The 25,643-nt window shown below is 41.9% G+C and overlaps 1 protein-coding gene across 2 annotated transcripts in view; it reads right to left on the reverse strand.

Moving 5' to 3' along the window:
• The window catches only part of lmbrd1 (LMBR1 domain containing 1), a 237,771-nt gene that overhangs the window by 121,515 nt on the left and 90,613 nt on the right, over positions 1 to 25,643 (reverse strand). For both annotated transcript variants that reach the window (XM_078213300.1, XM_078213298.1), the window contains exons 5-7: positions 20,926 to 20,993; positions 4,973 to 5,061; positions 2,965 to 3,038 (exon numbers count right to left, since the gene is read on the reverse strand). In XM_078213300.1, coding sequence (XP_078069426.1) covers positions 2,965 to 3,038; positions 4,973 to 5,061; positions 20,926 to 20,993 — 231 coding nt within the window. The remainder of the gene's footprint in view (positions 1 to 2,964; positions 3,039 to 4,972; positions 5,062 to 20,925; positions 20,994 to 25,643) is intronic.

The raw sequence follows: 25,643 nt of genomic DNA on the forward strand, positions 1-25,643 counted from the left end.
TGTTCCGTGGTCTGTGATCCAATTTTGGCACAGGTCCCCAGATGTCAGTGAGTAGGACTTCGCAGAGTTGGCAGGGCTCTATGTGCTTTTTGATATGTCCAGTGTCTGAATGGGTCATTCAGATGCTTTCTTTGATTTTTCTGTAGCAGTTTGATGCAACTGAGTGGCTTTCTAGGCCATTTAGAAGGGCAGTTAGGAATCTATATTATGGTGGTGGAGTCACATATAAGCTAGGACAGGTGAGGACAGCAGATTTCCCTCCTTAAAGGGCGTTGGTGAATCATATGCATAATTACCGAGAATAAATTTTATCCTAGATTTATTGAATTATAATCTCCTCTCGTCTTGGTAGGATTTGAACTCATGTCCCCAGTCCATTAGTCTAGGTGCCTGGATTATTAGGCCAGTAACATAATCATTATACCACCTTTCTCATTAATTAAGGTGATAAACTAATCATTCTGCTATTTTCTGAGGTTCCAGGTGCATGTTTCTCTGAACTTTCAGCTTACACTTGCTGCAACTTACAGGATAGAAAACTATGAGCTGAAGTGTGCAAAGAATGCCAAGCTCCAATCCTGCAAGTTCTGGATCATGTCAAATTTAATAGCCAAATGGCATCCTTCTGTGCTATAAATGACCCAATGGCATAGTGGATCACAATTCAATATTTCATGCTGAGCTACTACAGTGCTGTAGTGGCAGTGAAACTGAGCTACTGTATTACTCGGTGATTTCTTGAGCAATAGTCTTGCTGCCATTTTGGGGTTCAGTTGCCTATAATGTGCAAATGTTGGTAGTGGAGTTGTGAGCATCTTACATGATCCCCCATATTTGACAAGAAAGACCAGTTTTCCTTTTTACTGTTCAATGGATCTATTACAAATACAACTTTTGAGGGAACTGTGTATGACACAGTTAGTAATCAGTGAGGTTTGCTTAAGTTTGGATCAGCCTCAAGGACAATATGTGGTTTAATACTTTATTCATTCACTAAAAATTCACATCTGCTTAACTCATTTAGAGGCAGCACATAATGATATTCAACAGCTTCAAACTGCAATATCCACTGAACAATCAAAAGCATGCTGGTCTTTCTTGTCGAATATCAGGGCTTGGGTAAGGTGCTCTGCTCACAACTCCACTGTCAATATTTGTGCATTATAGGCAAATGAACCTAAAAAGGCAGCAAGGCTATTGCTTGAATCAAGCTCATCTCATGTATGTAACCACTATTTTGCTACATTAAGTTAATTAATATTGCATCTTAGCTACAGCAGCACTTTTAGGAGGTACACAATGACTTTTTTTTTAAAAATGGGATATGGACATCGATTTATTGCCCATCCCTAGTTGCCTTGGAGGGCAGTTGAGAGTCAACAGTTGAGAGCTGTGGCTCTGGAGTCACACGTAGGCCAGACCGGGTAAGGACAGCAGATTTCCTTCCCTAAAGGCCATTAGTGAACCAGATGGGTTTTTCCGACAATCGACTATGGTTTCATGGTCAACAGTAGATTCTTACGCCGGAATTCTACCATCTCGCCCACCACGGAATTGGAATGGGCAAGGGGCGGACAATGCAATGGAAATGTTCGTTGACCTTGGGCAGGAATTTCTGGTCTCGCTCGAGTGCCCCTAATTCCAGATTTTAAAAATTAAATTCAAATTCCACTATCTGCCGTGGTGGGATTCGAACCCGGGTCCCCAGAACATTAGCGGAATTTCTGAATTAATAGTCGAGCAATAATACAACTAGGCCAGATATCAATGACATTTTTTAAAGTTTATTTAATAGTGTCACAAGTAGGCTTACATTAGCACTGCAATTAAGTTACTGTTTGGATACACTTTGGGAGAATTGAGCATGGCCAATGCACCTAACCAGCATGTCTTTCAGACTGTGGGAGCAAACCTGAGCACCCAGAGGAAACCCACTCAGACACGGGGAGAACGTGCAGACTCCACACAGACAATGACCCAAGCCAGGAATCGAACCCGGGTCCCTGGCGCTTTGAGGCAGCAGTACTAACCACTGCGCCAACTTCCTGCCCTTAATCCTTTAAGCAAACAACAGCTTTTTGGGCTGGATTTTCACCAAATCAGAAGGACTCCAGAGCTATTCAAACATGGCGGGCAGTACTCAATTGAGACAGCAACAGAAGATACACAGAACAATAACTTATCATATCTCAGGGATATCAATCAAGCAAACTCAACATTTTGCTGCATATATAAAAACAAATACACTCACCCCTATTATGAGAGTCTGGGCTTTCAGCCAAGCCAATAAGTTATTTTTTCCTTGCTCTCTTCTGTCAATATTTATTTGCACAAGGTTGAGATGTGTCAAGTTCCCACAGCTTTGTTATTGATACTTTAATAATGTTTGATTGACATTTTTTGAGGATTGCAGACATACCAGTTTTTATTAAAAATTATGAATGGGTGTTCTTCCTAAATGGCTTCACACGTCATTTTTACTAATGGGGTCATTGGTTCTGTACATAGTGAATGGGAGGGAACGACCATGAGTGACATGGTGGGTAGGAGGGGGCCATTGGAGGGTGGGTGAAGAGCCTGAGTTGGCATGAGAGTTATAGGGAGCCATGGAGGTATGTGTGGGGCATGAGTTGGCATGGGGCAAGGACATAAAATGTAGCCAAACAATTGATACAAAGTGCCAGAGAACAGAGGTTGGCCTTTTAACCAGCCTGCCTTGATTGTCCCTGTGGCTGCCTCTGATATCTTTCCACAGTGACAAACCAGTTTCTATCCTGCCCCCCCCCTTCCCCAGCACACGCAAGGAGAGTTTTATACTAAGGCAGGTAGCTCGAGTCAGAAAATTTCCTGACTTGCTCTACCCACCTTGGTAGTGAAAATCTGGCCCATGGTTCCCAATATTTGGCCTGCACCGCATACAATTTAAGGTCAGTGTGGCAGCAAACAGCAGTCATTGGTACTTACTGTGTAGGTTATTACTGCTAGCATCCCGATCAAGGTTAAGGTGCTTATGGAGAAAGACAAGGCAGCCAAGCCATCTGCAAATAAAACAAAAGTATTAGCTGGTGACAGCAACTATTTTTTAGTATCTGGACAGTTTTAAAAGGGAACTCTCTATAAGTACCCACGCAGGAAAATTGGCAGGAAGCAAACGGGTGAAAAATTATACGGCATCTTAATTTTCATAGTCTCAAATCTTTAACTAATTAAAAACATTAAAGAAAAACAGAAGATAATAAAATTCCAATAATTTATAAAGATTGGATTCAGTTCTATCGCTCACCAGCTGGATTTCAATAATTCATTCAAGGTTTCACTCTTTATATCCAGCTCTTTACTGCCCTGCTTGCCCATCATCCCTGTCCTCAGGAACTGCAATTAGTGAATTCTTATCCCCCACTGCATCAAATTCAAAATCTTCATTTATTAGTCCTTTCATGGCTTCACTCCATCTTACAGCTACAATCCCCCTAAGCCTCACATCCTAACCTGTGCATTTTGTTCCCAGAATCTGACCACCTCCTCTCTCCTCTGCCGCAGTATTGGATGAGGGTTCAGCTATTTTCCCCACACTCCAAGCCTTTACAACTCTGACCATTCTTTGTACATCAGCACATGCAATGCATTCCATAGCAAATGAAAAGAACTTGCATTTTAAAAATGCTGTTCATAACACTTTATTGTCCCACTTGACTTCATAATCAACTAAGTGCTCTTCAAGTATATTTTTTTATGATGGGGCAAATTACACTAGCCAATTTGCACACAGCAAATTCCACAAACAGCAGCAAACTAAATAGCTAGGTAAGTTGGTTTGAAGATGTTGCTAGACAGATTGATGGTGAGGATACCAAAATCCTGCTCTTCTTTGTATATTGCTATAGGACTCAATTTAGATTTGATATCTGTGCGTCACGTGCCTGAAATCCCTGAAAGTGATTCTGACACTGAGAATTCCCAGTACAGTTGTACTGCATCCTTATATTTGGGCTAATTTTGGCCACCTTCCCATCTTCAATGCAAGACAACTTTCTTTGGTGCAGGTTCTCTTTTGGTGCAGGTTCTCTTTTGGTGCACCCTTTAACACCCATTGATCTTTATCACAGTCTCATATGAACAGAAATAAGATAAACAAACCATGTGTGAATGTTGTGAACTTAAGTGTTGCTAAAAATGTTGGCTGTGATGTTTTAATGCATGACTTTACAACATTTCTGAGATTAAAATAGGTTCTCTTAAGAAATTGCATATCTTATTATACCAGTGTAGTTATCAATTGAAGTAAATTGGGTGCAAGAGAAAAGGTACTTTGCAGGTTTACGCTGTAATTGAGGCACAAATTAACTGCTCAATTTATTCTGACATTGATCACGGCAATTGTTAACAAATGAAGTAAAATATCTCTCTCTACCTCCAGTTTTTGGAATCAGTTAAATACAGTCATGGGAAAGATACTTGCTCATCAATTTTGAAATACTGGCACGCTCAGGGGTAAAATTCTATGAAGCTGGAAGTGGTTAAAGATGATTGATTACTTCCAAAAGAGGTGGATATCTTTTACATCCCACTTTGCCCAGTTCGACTTGAAAAAGTACAAAAGGTACATATATTTCACATCAGTCTTCAACAGATCTTCAGCTCACTAATGAGAAGAACGTGGGAGCATGTTAAATCTCGCAAGCTTCTTATAAATCCGGGTCCAGGTTAGGTATTTTTAAGGAGAATTAGTGAATGACGAAATGCTGCATGCTCTGTTATTTATGCATTCAATAAGAAGGTAGAAGTTAAAATGTTCCAGAGCAACCTGATGTGTTGTTTTGCCACGACTGTTTAATTATATAATTCGGAGGTAGTTAGGGCCTGCTTAATGTTAGCAAAATTCTAACAATGTAATTTTGATAACTTCCTATTTCCTCCCAAATATTTCACTAATTCCATTTATTCAGCAATACAAACATATGTTTCTACTTACGGCTGCTTCCAAGTTCCTCAAATAAAAACTTCACTTTTTCCCATTCTGTGGAGTTCTGGTTCGCTGGAATATTCAATGGAACAAAAGCACTGCAATACAAAAACTTGTTTTTATTAAAAAAATACATGCATTACAACATGGACACTTCTTAGCTCATACATGTTTTATTCATATTTCAGCATGCAATTATTATTCTGAACTTCTTGATAACTTTTATGACTCACCGGGAAATTGCAATTCGATAACAAATAAAAGTGACTCAAAATAGTATGGATTCTGAAATTAAAATTTATTTGAGAGACCTTTTCAATTTCATAAATTCAAGGACTTGCATCTTAATGGTCTTTGATGAAAATGATAATTTACTGCGACAAAGAAATGACAGGAGCTAATTGCACAGAAACAGTTCTTTGGCATTTTAATTTATATGGCACTTTTTCAAATGTTATTTTTAAGAGATGAAAAGGTTTTTGATTTGGAAAAAATAATTATTTTCATCTAAAATAATAATCCCGCTTTGTTTTATGGCTTGATAATAACTGTAGAGTAACTTGCAATTTTAAGTCACAAAAAAAACCATTTGCATTTTTGCCCAAGTCACATCCATTGAATTTTCTAAGCATCGAGGACAAAAAGGAATTCATTAATTTGCTGTTCTGCAATTTGTTTCTATTGAAATTTAATGCATTATGTTAATTTCCACCAGGCCTACTCAGCTGCAGATCTCATTATGGCCTTGATCAAAACACAGACACAAGAGCTGAATTCCAGAGTTGAGGTGAGAGTTACTGTTCTTGACATTAAGGAACGATTTGGCAGAGCAGAACACCAAGAAGCTGGAGTAAAATTTAAGTCAATGGAAATTAGGGAGAAAATTATCTGCTGACTGCAATCATATTTAGCACAAAGGAAGATGGTTATGGCTTTTAGAGATCACTTAACTCAATCTCCGAACATAAGTTCAGGAATTCTTCAGAGCATTGTTTTCTGTCCAACCCTCTCCCTCATTGAATCATAGAATCCCTACAGTACAAGAAATGGCCATTCCCCCCGCCCCCACTTTATCCCTGTAATCCCTCAGATTCACCATGTCTAATCCATCTAACCTACACATCTTTGGACACTAAAGGGCAATTTAGCATGGCCAATCCACCTAACCTGCATATTTTTGAACGGAGAGGAGAAACCGGAGCACCTGGTGGAAACCCACAGACACAGGAGAATGCACAAACTACGTGTCCCTGTCAGTATTTAAAAACTCTGCAATCAGCCTGAACGAGTACGCCACTACAGTAACTGACTTCATTAGTAAGTGTGTAGAAGACTGAGCGCCAAAGAAGCAAATCCGTGTGTTCCCCAACCGGAAACCATGGATGAACAGGGATATCCACTGCTTGCTGAAGTCCAGGTCTGAGGCGTTAAAGTCAGGCAACACTGACCTATACAAGAAAGCCAGATACGATCTAAGGAGATCCATCAAAGATGCCAAAAGACAATACTGGACCAAGCTAGAGTCCCAGGCTAGCCACACCGACCCCCGCCGACTATGGCAAGGTCTGCAAGACATAACAGGCTACAAGATGAAGGCATGTAAAATTGCCAGCTCCAACGCACCCCTCCCTGATGAGCTCAATGCATTCTACGCCCGTTTTGAGCAAGAGGTCAGCGAGAGCATGCCCTCCATCCTGGAAGCCCTGGATGAACCTGTATTTGGGGTCGTCACTGCACATGTCAGAGCAGCTTCTTGAAGGTCAACCCACGGAAAGCAACTGGCCCGGTCAGCGTACCCGGATGTGCACTCAGATCCTGAGCGGATCAGCTGGCAGAGGTATTCACAGACATCTTCAAACTCTCTTTACAACAACCTGAGGTCCCTATCTGCTTCAAGACGATGACCATCATCACGGTACCCAAGAAAAACCAAGCAGCGTGCCTTGTCGGCTGCTGGCTCTGACATCCATCATTATGAAGTGCTTCGAAAGGTTAGTCATGGCACAAATCAATTCCAGCCTCCCGGACTACCTGGATCCACTACATTTGCCTGCCGCTGCAACAGGTCCACAGCAGATGCCATTTCCCTGGCCCTGCACTCAACCGTAGAACACCTAGATAACAAGGACACCTATGTCAGACTCCTATTTATTGACTACAGCTCAGCCTTCAACACTATTATTCCCACGAAACTCATCTCCAAACTCCGTGGCCTGGGCCTCGGCACCTCCTTCGGCGACTGGATCCTGAATTTCCTAACTCACAGACCACAATCAGTAAGGATAGGGCAACAACACCTCCTCTACGATCATCCTCAACAATGATGCCTCACAAGGCTGTGTTCTCAGCTCCCTACTATACTCCTTATACACCGATGACTGTGTGGCCAAATTCCACTCCAATTCGATTTTCAGGTTTGCTGACGACATCACCGTAGTGGGCCGGATCTCAAACAATGACGAGACAGAGTACAGGAATGAGATAGAGAATCCGGTGAACTGGTGTGACAACAATAATCTCTCCCTCAATGTCAACAAAACAAAGGAGATTATCATCGACTTCAGGAAGCGTAAAGGAATACATGCCCCTGTCTACATCATTGGGGGCGAAGTAGAAAGGTTCGAGAGCTTCAAGTTCTTAGGTGTCCAGATTACCAACAACCTGTCCTGGTCCCCCCATGCTGACACTATAGTTAAGAAAGTCCACCAACGCCTTTACTTTCTCAGAAGACTAAGGAAATTTGGCATGTCAGCTACAACTCTCATCAACTTTTACAGATGCACCATAGAAAGCATCCTTTCTGGTTGGGTCACAGCTTGATATGGCTCCTGCTCTGCCCAAGACTGCAAGGAACTACAAAAGGTCATGAACACAGCCCAATCCAACACGCAAACCAGTCTCCCATCCATTGACTCTGTCTACACTTCCCACTGCCTCGGCAAAGCAGCCAGCACAATTAAGGACCCCATGCACCCCGGACATTCCCGCTTCCACCTTCTTCCTTCGGGAAAAAGATACAAAATTCTGAGGTCATGTACCAACAGACTCAAGAACAGCTTCTTCCCTGTTGCTGTCAGACTTTTGAATGGCCTTATCTTGCATTAAGTTGATTTTTGTCTACACCCTAGCCATGACTGTAACACTACATTCTGCACTCTCTCATTTCCTTCTCTATGAACGGTATGTTTTGTCTGTATAGCGCACAAGAAACAACACTTTTCACTTTACACAATGTGTAATAAATGTCACATTTATTATACATGTGACAATAATAAATCAAATCAAATCAAATCAAATCCACACAAGCATCCTTAATCATATCATAAGTGGGCATGTTAACTGATGATTGCAGTGTTCAGTTCCAGGAACAACTCTTCAAATAATGATGCAATTCATGCACTTATGAAAACCAAAGCTTGTCTACCATCTACAGGGCACAAGTCAGAGTGGAATGGATTATGCTTCATTTCCCTGAATGAGTGCAGCTACAACAACATTCAAGAAGCTCAACACCATTCAGGACAAAGCAGCCTGTATAATCGGAACAATTCAGCATCTGAAGCGTCATTCAGCACCAGGGATGCGCTGCAACAACTCACCAAGGGTCGTTCCACAGCACCTTCCAAAACCACAATCTCTTTCACGTGGAAGGGAAAATGCAGATGCATGGGGGACACCACCTGAAAGTTCCTATCCAAGGCACTCACCATCTTGATTTGGAACTATATCGCCACTCCTTAACAATGGGTATACTTGCACCTCTTACCCAAAGACTAAATAATAAGCCCAATTCATCATCCACTTCACTACATAATGCAATATATTAGGTTCAGCACATTCATTTATGGTATGCACATTTCTTGATGCAAATTGCATCCATCACCTGCATTTAACTTGCGATCTTGTAAAAAAGCCATGAATAGCACAATTCATAAATTTTGTTTGATGCCACCAATTAACCTTGCAACTGATTAACTTAGTAATTATTTGCTACACTTAGGATTTTCTGTCATGTTAAAGAAAAAAAAACATACTTTAAATGTTCGTAAAAATTTCTGTAGTTAGATATTACAAAGAACCTGCAATTATATAGCATGACTTCAGGGTGCCCTAAAGCATTTGCAGACTATTAACCATCTGAAAAATTTAAATTCAGGTCACATTGTGTCCAAACCTCCCTCTCTAACAGCACTGTGGGGGTGGTACGGTGGCACAGTGGTTAGCACTGCTGCCTCACAGCGTCAGGGACCCGGGGTCGATTCCCAGCTTGGGTCACTGTCTGTGCGTTCTCCCAGTGTCTGCTTAGGCTTCCTCCGGGTGCTCCGGTTTCCAAAGACGTGCTGGTTAAGTGCATTGACCATGCTAAATTCTCCCTCGGTGTATTCGAACAGGCGCTGGAGTGTGGCGACTGGGGGGTTTTCACAGTAACTTCATTGCAGTGTTAATGTGAGCCTACTTGTGACACTAATAAATAAACTTTTAAACTTTAAACCTACATAATCGTGGTTCAAGAAGGCAACTCACCACTCATCTTCGAGGGCTTTTGGGGAAGGACAGTGAAAGCTGGCCTTGCCAGCAATGCTAACATTCCAAGAATGGATTATTAAACAAAATGGAGGTTTCAGTGTCAAAAGTTAAAACAAATTTTGCCACTCAAGGTCAGTAATTTAAAATGAATACGTGGCTGAACAAAAAACGCAAAAGTTTATTGTGACACATTGTGCATTCACACAATACGCTTTTCATTTTTGAAAGAAATATATATTCCCAGGCTGTTGTTGCATACTCAAAGGCATACACACAAAGGCACTGAAACTGATCAGGCATAAATCCTCGTCACTCTCTAGGCCACTGCGTGATGTGTGGCACTAATGAGCGAGAGATCGAGAAAAAAATAAATTGGCAAAAAAAAACTCTAATTCAAAAGGAAAATAAAAGTGAACTTCTAAATCAAACATTTTACGGACTTGAAGATGTTTGGGATCTAATGATTGAAATTTTTTTTTTTTTTAATTTTTGTACCCTTGGAATCTTCATTTAAAAGGACATCTGTGCATTCACAGCATGAATTCTTTTATAATCACAATCCTGGATAGGAACTGGCACAGGGAAGCCACTGCCCTTATGCTCTACACCTGCTATGTATTGTCCAGAGACATACAGTGAAGTGGCATTGGACTGTGACATCTCTTTACCTTAAAAATAACAAATGGCATGACAAAATATGATAGATAATTATCTCGTGCTCCAGTTCTACATTTCTTAAAATAGAACTGATTTATTAGTTAGAAAGCACTACATGGCAGTAGTTATAATACAATTATCCATTCCAAAAAAAACTGCCCCTCTTTCGTTTATGTCTGGGTACACAAAACGATAAGATCTGAGTCTATTTATTCTATAAAAATGAATCAAACAGAACAATCATTGACGACAAATACCAATTTGTTAGTGTTGTGGAAATAGAAAGAGCTTCTTGGTGATTCTCTGGCTATGGCTAGATAGATAAGCATGGAACCAGAAGAGTGCAGTTCCACTCAGTTGGACAATGGTGGAAAGAACTGGAGGAAGATGGCGTAGTCAGCCATGCCAAGACTGCAAACCAGTTGAGAACATACAAAGCTGGAGCAGGAATAGACCCTTACAGCCTGCATCACCATTCAATAAAATCATGGCTAATATGACTGTAACTTCAACCCCACATTCCTGCCTAACAATAACCCGCTCTGCCAAAAATATTCAAAGATTCTGCTTCCACTGCCTTTTGAGGAATACAGTTCCAGAGACACGTGACCCTCAGAAAAAATTCTCCTAATCTCGCTTAAATGAGCAATTTGTTTTAAATTTGTCGAAGAGATTTTGCCATCAGTGACTGGGCCAACAATTAAATCCCTGGCAGCACTCAGTGTCAGCCACTTTGCTTTGGATTTGGAATCAAATGTAGGCCAGATCAGGTAAGGATAGTAGATTTCCTATCCTAAAGAACATTAGTGAATCTTTTTTTCTATTCATTCATGGTAGAGGCAAATGCAATCAGGCTTTCGAAAGGCAATTGAAAAAAACAGATCAAAAAGAAAAAAGTGCAGGACCACAGGAAAGTGGAGGGGAGTGGAATTAGCCGAGCTGCTCTTGTAGACAGCTGGCATGGACATGATGGGCTGAATGACTTTCTTCTCCACTGTAACCATTCTATAATTTTACACACTAATTCACTGAAAATCTTACCCTCAGTTCATGGGTGAACATTCACATCTGTAACGTCAATCCCTATCTGTAGCTAGGATCAGGGCTGGAAAGGCACTTCTCATCTTCAAAACCTCTTTACCCACCATATTTTTGTGAACAGCTTTTGCACCCTAGAGGATTGTCAACTACATTTATAACTCTCTGCTAAACACCGCTACAATTATCATCATGGGAAAGCAGCATTGGAGAAAGGTGCACAAGTTAAGCAAAACCTTTAAGGAATTAGAGAAGAGCAAAATCTTGTGGCCAAAGATTTAATTTTCTCTCAAGATTAAGCTTTTTATCTATGCCATTTCTCTCTAATCAATGTCCTTCACACTAAAACTAAGAGCAGAAAGACACGAGAACCAATTATAGGATGTTAGAAAGTGATTCAAGTATGTAGGAAGTAACAATGGGGAAAGCCAACTGATTCACATGGTCCAACAACGTCCAAACTGAGCTTTGAAGCTAAATTCAATGCAGCAGCAACCACAAAGACAGTTTCTCCATGAGAGCCATACAAGTAAATGGCAAAGGAAAATACTCAGAGAAAACAAAGAATCCTACAGTGCAGAAGGAGGCCATTCAGCCCATGGAGTATGCACCAACCACAATTCCACCCAGGCCCTATCCCCATTACTCTATAATCCCATGCATTTACCCTAACTAATCCCCCCGACACTATGGGACAATTTTAACATGGCCAATCCACCTAACCGGCACGCGTTTGGACTGTGGGAGGAAACCGGAGCACCCGGAGGAAACCCACGCAGACACGGGGAGAATGTGTAAACTCCACACAGGCAGTGACCCAAGCTGGGAATCAAACCCGGGTCCCTGGCACTGAGGCAGCAGTGCTAACCACTGTGCCACTCCCTGTGGGGATGTTGGGGAAACCAAGCACTGCTGGAAAACAACTGCCAGCAAAAAAAAATACTCTAGGCATTGGATGTGAACCTGTGTCAGTAATAAAAGCTTTAACCTTTACTTTTCAGATGCACCTGACATGCATTGCCTGAATTCCTCATACAAGATCATCGCAAATTGTGATTTCCTTAGACAGATGTGTAACAGGTTGTAATTATACGAACACTTCAAAGAGGGGAATTGCTATTTTAGAGGGTAATCTTAACTACTTGGTTGTGAAAGATTTAAATGCCACGGTGGGCGGCACGGTAGCAGTGGTTAGCACTGCTGCTTCACAGCTCCAGGGACCTGGGTTCGAATCCCGGCTCGGGTCGCTGTCTGTGTGGAGTTTGCACATTCTCCATGTGTCCGAGTGGGTTTCCTCTGGGTGCTCCGGTTTCCTCCCACAGTCCAAAGATGTGCAGGCTAGGTTGATTGGCTATTCTAAATTGCCCTTAGTGTCCCAGGATGCATAGGTTAGTGGGTAAATATGTAGGGATATGTGGATAGGGCTTGGGTGGAATTGTGGTTGGTGCAGACTCGATGGGCTGAATAGCCTCTTTCTGCACTGTAGGATTCTATGATTTGGATTTGGATTCAAACTGGATTTTGAATTTGGTTTTTGGAGCAAGCAAGGATTTGGGTTTGCCTGGCACTCTGAGCATTGGCTCTGTAACTTTAAGAATGGAGTAAAAAAATTAAAGATGGCTTTTGATCACACACTTTAAAGTGGTCTATGAACAGGTTTAAAGAAAACTTACAAGAGATATGTCGCCTTGCAACAGACTGGCCAAATCTCACCAACTCCACTGTTACAAATTAAAAATTGCCTAAAAATAGCGCTAACTGTGCAGGTTTGAAAGTCATTCCCTTCAACGTATATTTGAAGATAATTTAAAACTTTAATTAGAAATCTTGATGAGAAAATGCCTTTTAAAATAAACACCAACCGCTGGTGTGCTGCAGAAAGAAAAATGGTACGCTTGATTCTCAAGTGAGGAGTTAATTAAACAGCAATTAATGAAGGAACATTGCACCTGGTTAACAGCTTAGCCTGATCAACGAAGGCAGTTTTTCCTCAAAAAAAAGTTAAATTCAAACAGAATGTGGAAATGAATTACCTAATGGATTGGAAACAGCAAACCTACAGCATTATTTTACATTAAACAATGGGTAATGATTCAAACTTAAAAATAAATTTTAGGCATGATATCTGATCATTTTTCTTCAATGATCAATACATGAATAATAACAGGTCGAGTACTAAAAGAAGCCCAAGGAAAGTTTAAACAACTGGAGGCCAGGAACTTCAATATCTTTCTGTAGGCATAAATTAAGATGGGCCAAATATCCTTTCACAACTATAGTTACCTCAAAGACCAATTTCAGTGATCTGGATGATTATCTTGGTCTTGAAGAAACTAAGCTTGTGTAAGCAGGACAAAGGTGGAAGCTATTCTGAATCCAGTGAGATTTGAATGCTTAACTCTAAGAACACGGTGGGGGAATTTTAATGATTGAAACAGCTTCTAAAATCTAGTCTGGTTTGCATTAATTGAACTGTAAATTGTAGGGCAATATCTGACCAAACAATGAGATGGAGATGCTGGTGTTGAACTGGAGTGGGCACAGTAAGAAGTCTCTCAACACCAGAAAAAGTCCAACAGGTTTATTTGGAATTAGGAGCTTTCTGAGTCTCGCTCCTTCATCAGGTGAGTCTCACCTGATGAAGGAGCAGTGCTCCGAAAGTTCATGATTCCAAATAAACCTGTTGGACTTTAACCTGGTGTTGTGAGACTTCTTACTGTTACCAAAAAATGGCAGCAAGTTGGTTCTGGCTCAAAAAACAGAGAGTTTCCCGCCGACAGCGCCAGTGTGTTTTTGGGTCGAATCTTATGCCTCATTAGCGATAACTTTTATGCCCACAAGTTTCACGTCGCTCTATCAGCGTGTTCCCTCTGATTCGCCCGCTCCGCAACGACTTAACTGCTGCAAGCGCTGGGGAGCTCCATATAAATGGCTCCCCGGCACTTATTCCACAACAACTGCAGGAGATGGCAGGCAAGAAGGCAACACCGTGCTTTTTGGAGGGGGCCCTCTCAAGGATGCTGGATGGAGTGGACACACTACCCCTGCTCCAGGAGACAGTCTTCCAGCTAGGTCACCATTGTGACGTTAGTGTACCTTTAAGAAATGTTTTTTCAAACAATGTTCTCTGCAGCTACAAGCTGTTTTGGTTTCATTGCTGCCAGGCCGTCTGCTGGAAGTCTTTTTATTGCTCCTTCAGTGGTTTAAATGGGGTTGTTTATTTTTATTCTGGGATCTTTTATGACCCTGCATTGTTGGGAGGAAGGTCATGAGTTTTGAACAGTTTTTTTCTTCTTAGTGAATTTAAGGTTTCATTTTCTGTTTTGGTTGGCTGCAGTTTTTAGTTTTAGAAGGAACATCGAGCTGAAAAGAAGTGTTACTCTCCCACCCTGGTTTTGGAAATTCTGCTGGTTTGCTGAAAGCAAGGCTTCTTGCTTTCCTGGAGTAGAACACCTGTTGTTGGTGGCTTGACCAGAGTCTCTCCCTGGTGTTCTGGGAAGCTATTCTGACTTCAAACTGTTCTGAATGTATCCAGAGGACTGCAAGAAGTTACAAGGCTGAGAGTTCAGGGTTTCAATTCTCCAACCAAAGAACTCAGTTCCAGTACCACGTGAGCATTAGTCTTTGCTGCGTTAAACCTGTGGAAAGGGTTTTTGTCTACAGGAAGTTTTTTGTTTGATTGGAACATCTTAGATATATTTGTTAAGGGTTATACATTATCATAGTTGTTTTGTTTTTGTTTGTAATTGATAAAAGTTATTGCTAATTTTCTTGCTATACATTTTAACTATATTCTTAAATAAACTTTGTTTGATAAAAGCCCCCTAGTGGGTCACGAGAATCATATCTGAAGTGAAACACATCATGCTTATCCCCGCCAAATTCCAAGTGCAAAACTTATGATCGGGCTTCATAAAATAAAAATTCTGACTTGAATTGTAACACCACCCCCATTTGGGATACAGTGGCAGTCCTGGTCAGTGCAAGCGCACTCCAGAAGAGGACGGGCAGTAGGCCAAAATAAGAGGAATGATCTTCATCGTTCAGCCAGGGTAAGTGAATCACCCCTAGTCTCCCAGTGGACCTCTTCGCACACCCCTCATGCCCAACCCTTTCTCTCACTCAACTATCTTGACCTTTACCAACACCACAATCCCCTCTCCCTCCCACATTCCATGGTCCCCATGTAGCTGCTATGTTCCTCACATTCCAATTCCCACCCAATCCCCATGTCTGTCACATCTCATCGCCATCTTAAATGTCAACATTCCCATCTACACTCTTCCTCTCTGCATCACTGCAGAACAACCTCAACATGCATTAGAGGGCGTAGCTAGCTGGAGTCATGCCCGTGCTGAGGGCAACAGAGAAACACGAGAATCCTCAACATATATATGCTGTCATTCCTCATGTCTCAATTGAGTAATCAATGTTCTCACTGTATCCCCTGTAGTGCAGTGATGCCATGTCCCTTCTTTGGCAGGCCGGCCAGCGGAACAGGCCAGACCATCCTCGTGCCCCGTGGATTCCAGCAACTCAGAGGAGGACTTTCCAACCTTACCGCTGAAGAGACGTCACAGGCTATCACCCATACACGGCACCAGTGCAGGTATTGGTGAGCACCTCACAGCTGAGGATCCACAGCAGGCAGAGGCAAGGACAACTCGGGGAACCTGCACTTGGAGGGATGCCAGAGCTCAGGACTCTGCTGAGCCCCTTGCCGATGACGTGCCCCTGGGCCCTGTCATCCCATCACTGCTGGAGCTGCAAAGGCAGAGTCGCAAGTATCAGGAAGGGATGACAGTAGCCCTCTTTGGAGTGCAAGGCCGATTGGAGGAGTCCCATCGCCTTCTACACGAGGAGGTGATGCTATTGCTGCAATGCACCGAGGCCAACACTGCAGGGTTGGCATCTGCAGTGGAGACCTTGGTGCAGGGCTTTGACTGCATAATGCAGGCACTGGGAAACCACGAGTGTTAGTGCCAGGGAATGGCAAGGCTTCTGGATCTCACTCTAGTTGCCCCTTCATGCCATGGAGGAGCACAGAGGCCCCTGGGAACCTGAAGGAAAGATGATCGGCAGGAGTATAGCCCAGGGCCTCTCTCGAGCCCCTGACACGAAGGAGGGAAGCAGTCAAACATCCATGCTGCCCGAAAGCAGGCCTGGATCCTCAAGGTCTCGCCTCACCCTCCCTTCCCACAGGAGTGTACCTACAGCATAGGGGCTGCAGCAGTTCAAGGCGGCCACTCACCAGTTTCACGAGAGCAATTAGGGATGGCCAATAAATGCTGGCCTATCCAGCAAAGCCTACATCCATTGAATGAACAATGGAACAAATTAATTGGATGTAGCAAGTGCACTTTTATGCAGGTGTTGGGAGGGAAGAACTGTGAGTCACCTTAAGCTTCTATGAATAGCATGGATTTGTAGTCAATCCTCAAGTATATATAAGGCAAGGATTTGGAGAAATGGGAAGAGGACAGTGATAAAGACAAGGAAGAAACTGGCTATGTTTCCCCCCCTTGTCTCATTCCTTCTATCTTTGGTTATGATTATAGCCGTAAAAACAGAAAAACAAGCTCCAGCACAATGAGAAGCTTCAAAAGACTGCCTCTTGTCAACAGGGTTGTAACTTCCAAAATTGATGGCGCTCCTTTTCTTCCAACATTGTGATTATAAACTGACAGTGATTAAGGGAACAGGGGCAGGCATACAGAGTGCACCCCATTTCATCCAACACCCAGACTGAAAGACAGACTCTGTTAAAGACAGTGTAATGCTGCTAGCTTATACAAGATACAAGTGGTTAATGTGTTTCTTATGCACATATCTTGTTGCTGCAAAGTAGAACAAAATAGACAGAAATGTCTTCCTCTTTACCAAGGGCTCATTCCCAAGCTTCTGCCATACTGTTTCACAGTGACTGTGTTGTTGAAGGAGTTTAGAATGATTGTCAATCTTTTCTTCTCATTGTGGCTTTCCTTAACAGGCATGCAAAATTTGCTGCCATGCCTCAATTATATACTTCCTTGCATGCATTTTACAAAGAGGTCCAATTTCCCATAGCATTACAGATAGATTGGTGGAGTACAAGTCAGTGGTTATTGCCCTAAAATGATCAACCAATGCATTGTCCAGTTCTTGTCATGCAAAACATAATAGGAAACATTCAAACCCTGGAGGCAGATCAGAAAATAACCCAATATTGGAATTGAGCTTTGAAGGTAGATCAGAGAAACTTGTGCTCTTCAACTTGGAAAGAAGGCGATTAAAACAGAACCTTATAGATATATGAAATGGTACATTAAAGGCAAACGTTGAGCATTGGCTTGAGTTACATTGCTCTGGGGTTTTACTCTTCTAAGACCCATTTTGGGCAGCAAGTTCAATTTTCTGTAGACTCTTTGGATGGATGAGCAAAATAGTAACCTATACCTGCATCCATCATGTTACTGCATTATTGTGCATTGCAAACTATAGAGCATGACTTTATCAACTTATACTTAACTGGTTTGAAATTAAGTTTTTAACTTTCTGATCTTGGATTTCTTTAGTACAATTTTCTTAAGTATCACACTTAACCGAAAGATTGATTACACAGAAGCATCCCTTCGAGTTGTCATTTCACTTTCCCCAAGTTCCTACTTTCTTAGCATCAAAGTTGATTTGTGTCCAAAATGTCAAACTCTATATTCAATCTCTTAAAAAATAACTTCTGCCACAATTCAACTGGCAGCAGTGCTTGATTAAGCATTGCACGCAAACTAGAATTCAAACTGATGTGAGTAAAATATACAACCCAAAACATACAGCCCAAAAACAGGCTTCTCGGTGCATCTGTTTCAGCTCCACATCGACCATCTTGCCAACTCCTTCATCCAACCCTACCAGCGTAATTTCCCATTGCTTTCTCCATGAAGTGCTCATGTAGTTTCTTCTTAAATGCATCTTTGCTATTGATCTCAAGTTTTCCAAGTTATAGCTTGTTGCAACTTCTAACTATGCTCTGGGTAAAGATGTTTCTCCCGAATTCCCTACTGGAATTATTAATGATCATGTTATATACACTGCCCCTTGGCAACACAGCCACAATGAAATACCACCACAGGGGCAATGTAGGGACACAGTCTGAAGATACTGCAGACAAAATTAAAAGACTCTAATTGCACCAATTATCACCCATCGGCTAAACTATTGTGACTAAATATCACATCAAAAAGTGAAGCATACGGAGATGTTTCTGAAGTAAACCTATTGCAAGATAAATGTAGTCTGCTGAACATGCAGATTAAACAGAGGGGCTTAACCTGGCAGCAGCCATTAATCAAGGTTTGCAAGACCAGATGGATGACAGAAAAATGTTGTTCTTGCATCACTGCAATTGCAATATTAAAGGTGATTAAGTACAGAAGCTCTAACAGGGATCTGGACATGTTCCATCTGTTTGAGAAACTGGAAAATGTGGCACAGTTTTATTCATTGCAGTCATATTCATTCTACAGCATTTTGGAGTGGAATATTCCCCACCATTACATGCATGAGTAACCTCATGACTTCAAGATATACCACAAATTTTCATAGATATATACATACTGAGTATTCATCCATTCAGGGTCAAACATGGAATCAGGGTAGTGGTCCTGGTGGATCAAAATCATGGCACAATTTGATCAGAGAAATATATAACTGAAAACGGTGACATTCAGACAACAGTGGTTTAACTTTCCCATTTTTCCTTCTTCGCTGTCTTTTGGATGGACTTTTATTTTCTGCAGTTCTATTCTTTGATAAAATTATGAAACCTTGACAACCAGTAACTATCATTCGATGTTGTGTTTTTGGACCCTGCAGATCACAGAATCATTACCGGGCAGAAAGAAACTATTCAGCCATTGTGTCTGCAGCTCTCCAAAACAGCACTATGACTTATTCACATTCACCAAAATGAATTTTTTATCTGTTTCAATATTTAGGATGATCTGGTTTGGATAATCCGAGTGTACGTTTGAGACATAGTGCTGCCTGTCGACTCACTGCAAATTGTCACAGCTATCTGCCGTGAATATGACTGAACTGCTGTCATGGTTGGCTATTCATGGTTGTAATAATTTCAATGTTAATTTAAATAAACAAATACACGAATCTCAGTTAGAACTTGTTTTTAATAAAAGGGTTGCAAGATGGCATGATCTTAAATAGTTTGATTGTATCTTCTTGTTGTAAGTGGGAGAAATGGACAACTGCAGTTACTCGCATCAACACAATGGTCTTAAATTCATAGAGTCATCAGTACAGAGGAGGCCATTCGGCCCATTGAGTCTGCACCGACCACAATCCCACCCAGGCCCTATCCCCACAACCCCACGCATTTACCCTGCTAGTCCCCCTGACACTAAGGGGCAACTTAGCATGGCCAATCTACCTAACCGGCACATTTTTGGACTGTGGGTGGAAACCGAAGCACCCGGAGGAAACCCATGCAGAGACGGATAGAATGTGCAACCTCCACACAGATAGTGACCCAGGCCAGGAACTGAACACAGGTCCCCGGTACTGTAAGGCAGCAGTGCTAACCATCGTGCTGCCCCAGCATTCCTTTTTCACAATGCAGCATTAATCGATACTGCTGCATGTGAAAAAAGGAATAAAAAGGAATGAAAGATAGGACAAGTCTAAGGTTGTTCAGCCCCAACGATAGATAATTAGGTTTCAAATATTTGAACTAGACTCTGACCTAAAATCCCGATCTCAACTGCATTGCTCCAGATAGTGAGGACTAGCCTGACACATTCCTTGAATGGGACAGTGGAGGAAGAGAACAACTCAGTAAATTTTATTTATTTCTGAGCAGTGTCAGCTGCATCAGAGAATAGAAGAAAGCCACTTTGTCTGGATAAGGCCATTGTACTGACTCAGCCTTTACTACGGGAGGTACATTGACAGAAGAAACTGGCAGGTCCCAAAATTCAAAAATGGAATACTATTGTCTAGCTCTTATATCCCTCAGTCACTTATTTCATCAAAATGTATGCAGTTCCCGCTTATATACTGACATGTTCTGCCTCTAAGTATTCTGCTTTTCATATTCCCAAACCACTCTGATTAAAACACTTTCCCTCCTCTGAGCTCAAATCAATTTACTCTTTGAATACACACAAAAGGATTTAATACATGATCAAGATAAATCCCATCTTTGAAAGTCACTTAGCACTGGGCTCGCAGATTATGCAGCCACTTTGTGTTTTTGAATACAGCCCCAACCTGTTTCCTGTGCATTGAATTTGAGTACATAATGCTCCAGTGCAATGCTGGGCATGTGTTCTTCCATATCAGGCATTAAACCAAGAATACTGTCCACTCACAGAATCAGCACAGTGTGAAGAGCAGAGAGCTCTCCCATTGTCCTGACTAATAGACTTCCCTCAGTGAACATTACTACAAACAAAATATCAAGGATTGTCCATGGAACTTTTCTATGTGAAAACTGGCTGCACATTTGTCAGCATCAGTGTCCCCATTTCAAAATGAATGGAGCGGGGCAATTCTGAGAAACGCAGGGCATAAAATGAAAGTCCTGCAGTTTTGCTTGCTGCAATTGTAGTTTAATTATTCCTTAAGCCACGAAATTTGAAAATTTTGAGATTACATAAATAATGCAACACCAGACTTAGCTTACAATTTAGCACTTTGAACACCGCCACACAGCTAACAAAAAATTGATTTCATTCTAATAAACTTACCCAATTAACAGGAGGATGGAACAGGCAAACACAAAACCCAGGGTATACTTCAGTGCATTCTTCACTTGCTGAAAAGAACAGAGGGAATTCCTGTCAGTATCAAGATCAACCATAAGTGAGAGCGACATGTATCCGATTTTAAAATAGTTACAGTTTTAACTAAACAAGTTGCAAAGAAAGAAATCTCAAAGTCAAGGTCACATGTCAATTCTCCAAATTAAACTTACTTTTGAAAAGGAAATCGAAATGCAACACTCCTATCACTACATTACCACTAATCATGGCAATTTAAATAACTACATGCATTGTAGCTGCAGTTCAACGCCCATTTCAAAAGTTGCATTCTGTGCGTAGATGGGTAAGTACATTCAGGTTCCGAACCTATCACCATAACAGAAACAGCAGAGACCAGTGATAATAGATTTAACATCACACTAACCTAACAGTTAAACTTTTAGACCTGAAATACTTCATGCTATAAAGAATCCACTTCATTGCTCCTTTTGAGATCCAGATTCTGAATTGAATATTATGATTTTAAGACACATTTTGGAATTGAACGAACTAAGTTAACCTGAAAGCTGCTAGCAACAAGATTTAAAATGTGAAAGTAGTAAGCGTATTATATCTTCATCTACTTTAGACTGGGACCTCAACCCATTGACTGGACAAACACGGATATCAACGTTTAAAAGAAGTTCTGTTCTTGGATTTGCATATAATTGAAGGGGTGGATTTTGAAATGCCAATTAGATTGAAAACGGAAGTGGACACTATTAAAAATCCTGGAGGGTGTGGCTGGATCCCAATATCTCAGAAACGCACCAAATATTTGAGGGTGGGCAAAAATGAGGAAAAGCAGGAAACCTGCTCGCCTTCAATTAACGGACCATTAAACTCTTCAAGGAGCTTGTTTACTGGCTGAGGACAAGAATCCAATTTTCAAATAAGAATTCATCAAAACCAAACACAGTGCACAGTTATTGGGTTCAAAGTGAGCTGAGGTGAAAGGTTTCTTTTATGAAGCGGAAAGTATCAGGATCCGAGAGATCTTGTTCCAGACTGTGCTTATTAGCTTCACTTGACTGTATGGCTACTCTCCTGCACAATTAGGCTGCTGGCCCTCCGAGATGCTGCCTCCTCTCTTCAGAAAGACAGCCGCAGGCCCAATCATGGCTGCCATCTGCCCTTGCTGTACATATTCTGCAGACAGCTTCCACCTTCTGAAGACATTCAGAACAACGAATCAGGTATCAAGTTGGTCTCCGTCCCCAATTTGATCATTTGTTTTAAGTATCTGTTCTGTTACAGGATGTGCAGCATCACTGGCTCGGCCAGCATTTATTTCCCATCCCTAATTGTCTTTGTGAAGGTGGTGGTGAGCGGCACGTTAGCACTGCTGCCTCACAGTGCCAGGGACCTGGGTTCAATTCCGGCCTTGGGTCACTGTGGGGATTTTGCACATTCTCCCTGTCTGTACATGGGTGTCCTCCGGGTGCTTCAGTTTCCTCCCATAATCCAAAGATATGTGGATTAGGTTGATTGGCCAGGCTAAATTGACCCTGGTGTCAGAGGGATTACCAGGGTAAATATGTGGGGTTACGGCAATAGGGCCTGGGTGGGATTGTGGTCGGTGCAGGCTCAATGGGCCGAATGGCCTCCTTCTGCTATTCTATGAAGGGATTCTATGATTTTATGTTCTTGAATCATATGTTGTAACTACATGCATAGTGCTGTTAGGAAGGGAGCTCCAAGATTTTGACCCAGTGGCAGTGAAGGAACAGCAATATAATATAATTCCAAGTCAGGAATGTGTGTCACTTGGAAGGGAACTTAAAAGTGGTGTTGTTCCCCTGCATTGTTGCCCTTGTCCATCGAGGTGACAGTTTGTGGATTTGGAAGCTGCTATTAAGGGAGCCTTGATGGGTTGCTGCAGAGCTTCTTGCAGATGGTACACATTACTGTCAGTTGTGCACTTGTGGTGGTGGGAGTAAACGTTTAAGGAGGCAGAAAGGGTGCCAATCATGTGATGGCAATGCCATTGAATGTCATGGGGAGATGGTTGGATTCTCTCTTGTTGGAGCTGGTTATTACCTGGCATTTGTGTGGCATGAATGTTGCCTGCCACCTGCCAGCACAAATCTGAATACGTCCAGGTCTTGCTGCATTTGGATATGGTCAACTTCAAGGTCTGAGCAGTCACGAATGGTGCTGAACACTGTGGTGATGTTCACAGATGATTAAACCTCCTCTGAACTGCCTCCAATGCCACGACATCCTTCCTCACATAGGGGGACCAAAACTGTACACAGTACTCCAGGTGTGGTCTCATCAATGCATTGTACAGTTGCAGCAACACTTCCCACCTTTTATACTCTATCTGGCTATAAATGCCGATATTCTACAAATATGTCCAGTGAGCAACACAGTTGCAGCGGAGTTGGAGATGCAGGAGTTATCCCAGCAACAGGCTCCCACCCCAAATTGAAAATCCTACCCATAGGACCGACAGCACAGAAACAAGCCATTCAAACCATGCTGTTGTTTGTGCTCCACACCAGCAACCTCTTCCCACTCTACCTCATCCTCCTATTGATTTCCCCATTTACCGATCTAGTTTCCCTTTAAATTCATCAATGCAAATCACATGGAATCTACTGGCACTACTTCTATTGATTCAACTTCACTATTTTGTTTAGAAATCAAAAACAGTAAAGAGACATAATGACACAAAGAAAGATTATTTAAATCTAGATTAGATATGTCCAAACTTTTACTCTTTGCAAGATGTAGAGGCTTGTAAATAGGAACCACAGAGGGCAGTTTAAATCCACCATTTCTGCATACCTCTTAGCTTGTTGATACTAACAGATTCCAGTATCAGATTCTGATATTGAATTTATCCGCCACTGAAACAAAAATACCAAGGAAAAGCTAGCGACAAATTGGCAAGTCTACAAAATTCAAACAGGGCTAAATCAGCAAAGATTGAATAGGAGCATAAATAGGACCATGCTAGTTAGGCTTTGAAATCAGACGATGTGATTTTCTGGTTTGTTGGAGGTCAGACACAGCTGCTGTTCAATCACCCCAATCTAAACAATATGGTGCACTGGGGCTTTGAGACAGTCAGAAAATCTGCATTGAAATTACTTTAGGGAGTGCGGTTAAAGTAGGGGTTGGTGATAAGGGGGAAAGGGAGATGCCTGCCATAATCAATGATGAAATGGCCAGGAAAGCACTTGATGAAAAGGAAGGTAATGTCATCAATACAAGGTGCCTATGTTCAGTTCTATTCAGTGTCCACAAAGTAAATTGTGATTGTGTGCAACCATCACATTCTCTTCCCTTAAAACTTAAAGTATGTTCTATTAGAATGTTTGAGGCTTTATTATTTTCACCAAAATTGTTTGTAATCACAAGTTGACAGTAGGTTATGAAAAACAGATCACATCCCATTTCTTAAAGCTTTAAATGTTCAACACACAAAAAAACAATGGACCACAGAGTTAACTATGGGCCATGCAAATTTTTGCAGCTGCCTAAGAAAATGCTATTTTAATTTGCAACAGTGATGGATTGGTAGGAAGAGTCATCTATCAAGGAGACATTTCTTCCTTTCCCACATGAAGGATGCTTCTCCTTGAATACCCAACAGAACTCATTCTGATGCACAGAATAGTAAACCTCTCATTAGTAACAGATGCTGCTGCCAACACAACGTACCAAGTTATAGAAACGTTAAAGCGCACAGCTGTATTCCAGTTCAGGAGTACCCATTCAACTATAATAAAGAGGCAAAATCTTTTTTTTAAATCTAAGGGAGACACATAATTACATCACTCAGCATCAACCAGTTTAACAATGACCAAGCAGTTGTAAACAATTAGGTCATATCATTAAGAACAAAGGAACAGGCGTAATTTGGGGACTGGCTGCAAAATTGGGAGAACTGTTCCACAGTCTAATTTTTTTTATTCATTCGTGAGACATGGGCGTCACTGGCAGGCCAGCATTTATTGCGGCACGGTGGCACAGTGGTTAGCACTGCTGCTTCACAGCTCCAGGGACCTGGGTTCAATTCCCGGTTTGGGTCACTGTCTGTGTGGAGTTTGCACATTCTCCTCGTGTCTGCCTGGGTTTCCTCCAGGTGCTCCAGTTTCCTCCCACAGTCCAAAGATGTGCGGGTTAGGTTGATTGGCCATGCTAAAATTGCCCCTTAGTGTCCTGGGATGCGTAGAATAGAGGGATTAGCGGGTAAAATATGTACGGATATGGGGGCTGGGTGGGATTGTGGTCGGTGCAGACTCGATGGGCCGAATGGCCTCTTTCTGTACTGTAGGGTTTCTGTGATTTCTGTGACCCCTAGATGCCCTTGAACTGAGTGGTTTGCTAGGCCATTTCAGATGGCAATTGCTGTGGCTCTGGAGTCACATGAAAGCCAGACCAGGTGAGGCCAGCAGATTTCTTTCCCTAAAGGAGATTAGTGAACCAGATGGGTTTTTCTGACAATTGACAATGGTTTCATGGTCATCAGTAACTTAATTCCAGACTTTAGAGTCCATCATCAAAAGTGGCTCGATAGCACCAATACTGACCAAGCTGGTCGGGTCCTGAACGACACAGCTATCAGAATGGACCTGAAGCAGATGGTGAGAATCCCTACAGTGCAAAGGAGGCCATTCGGCCCATCGAGTGTGCACCGAATCTCTGACTCT

Source organism: Mustelus asterias, chromosome 5 (assembly GCF_964213995.1).
Source record: "Mustelus asterias chromosome 5, sMusAst1.hap1.1, whole genome shotgun sequence".
In the NCBI taxonomy this organism is placed as follows: domain Eukaryota; kingdom Metazoa; phylum Chordata; class Chondrichthyes; order Carcharhiniformes; family Triakidae; genus Mustelus; species Mustelus asterias.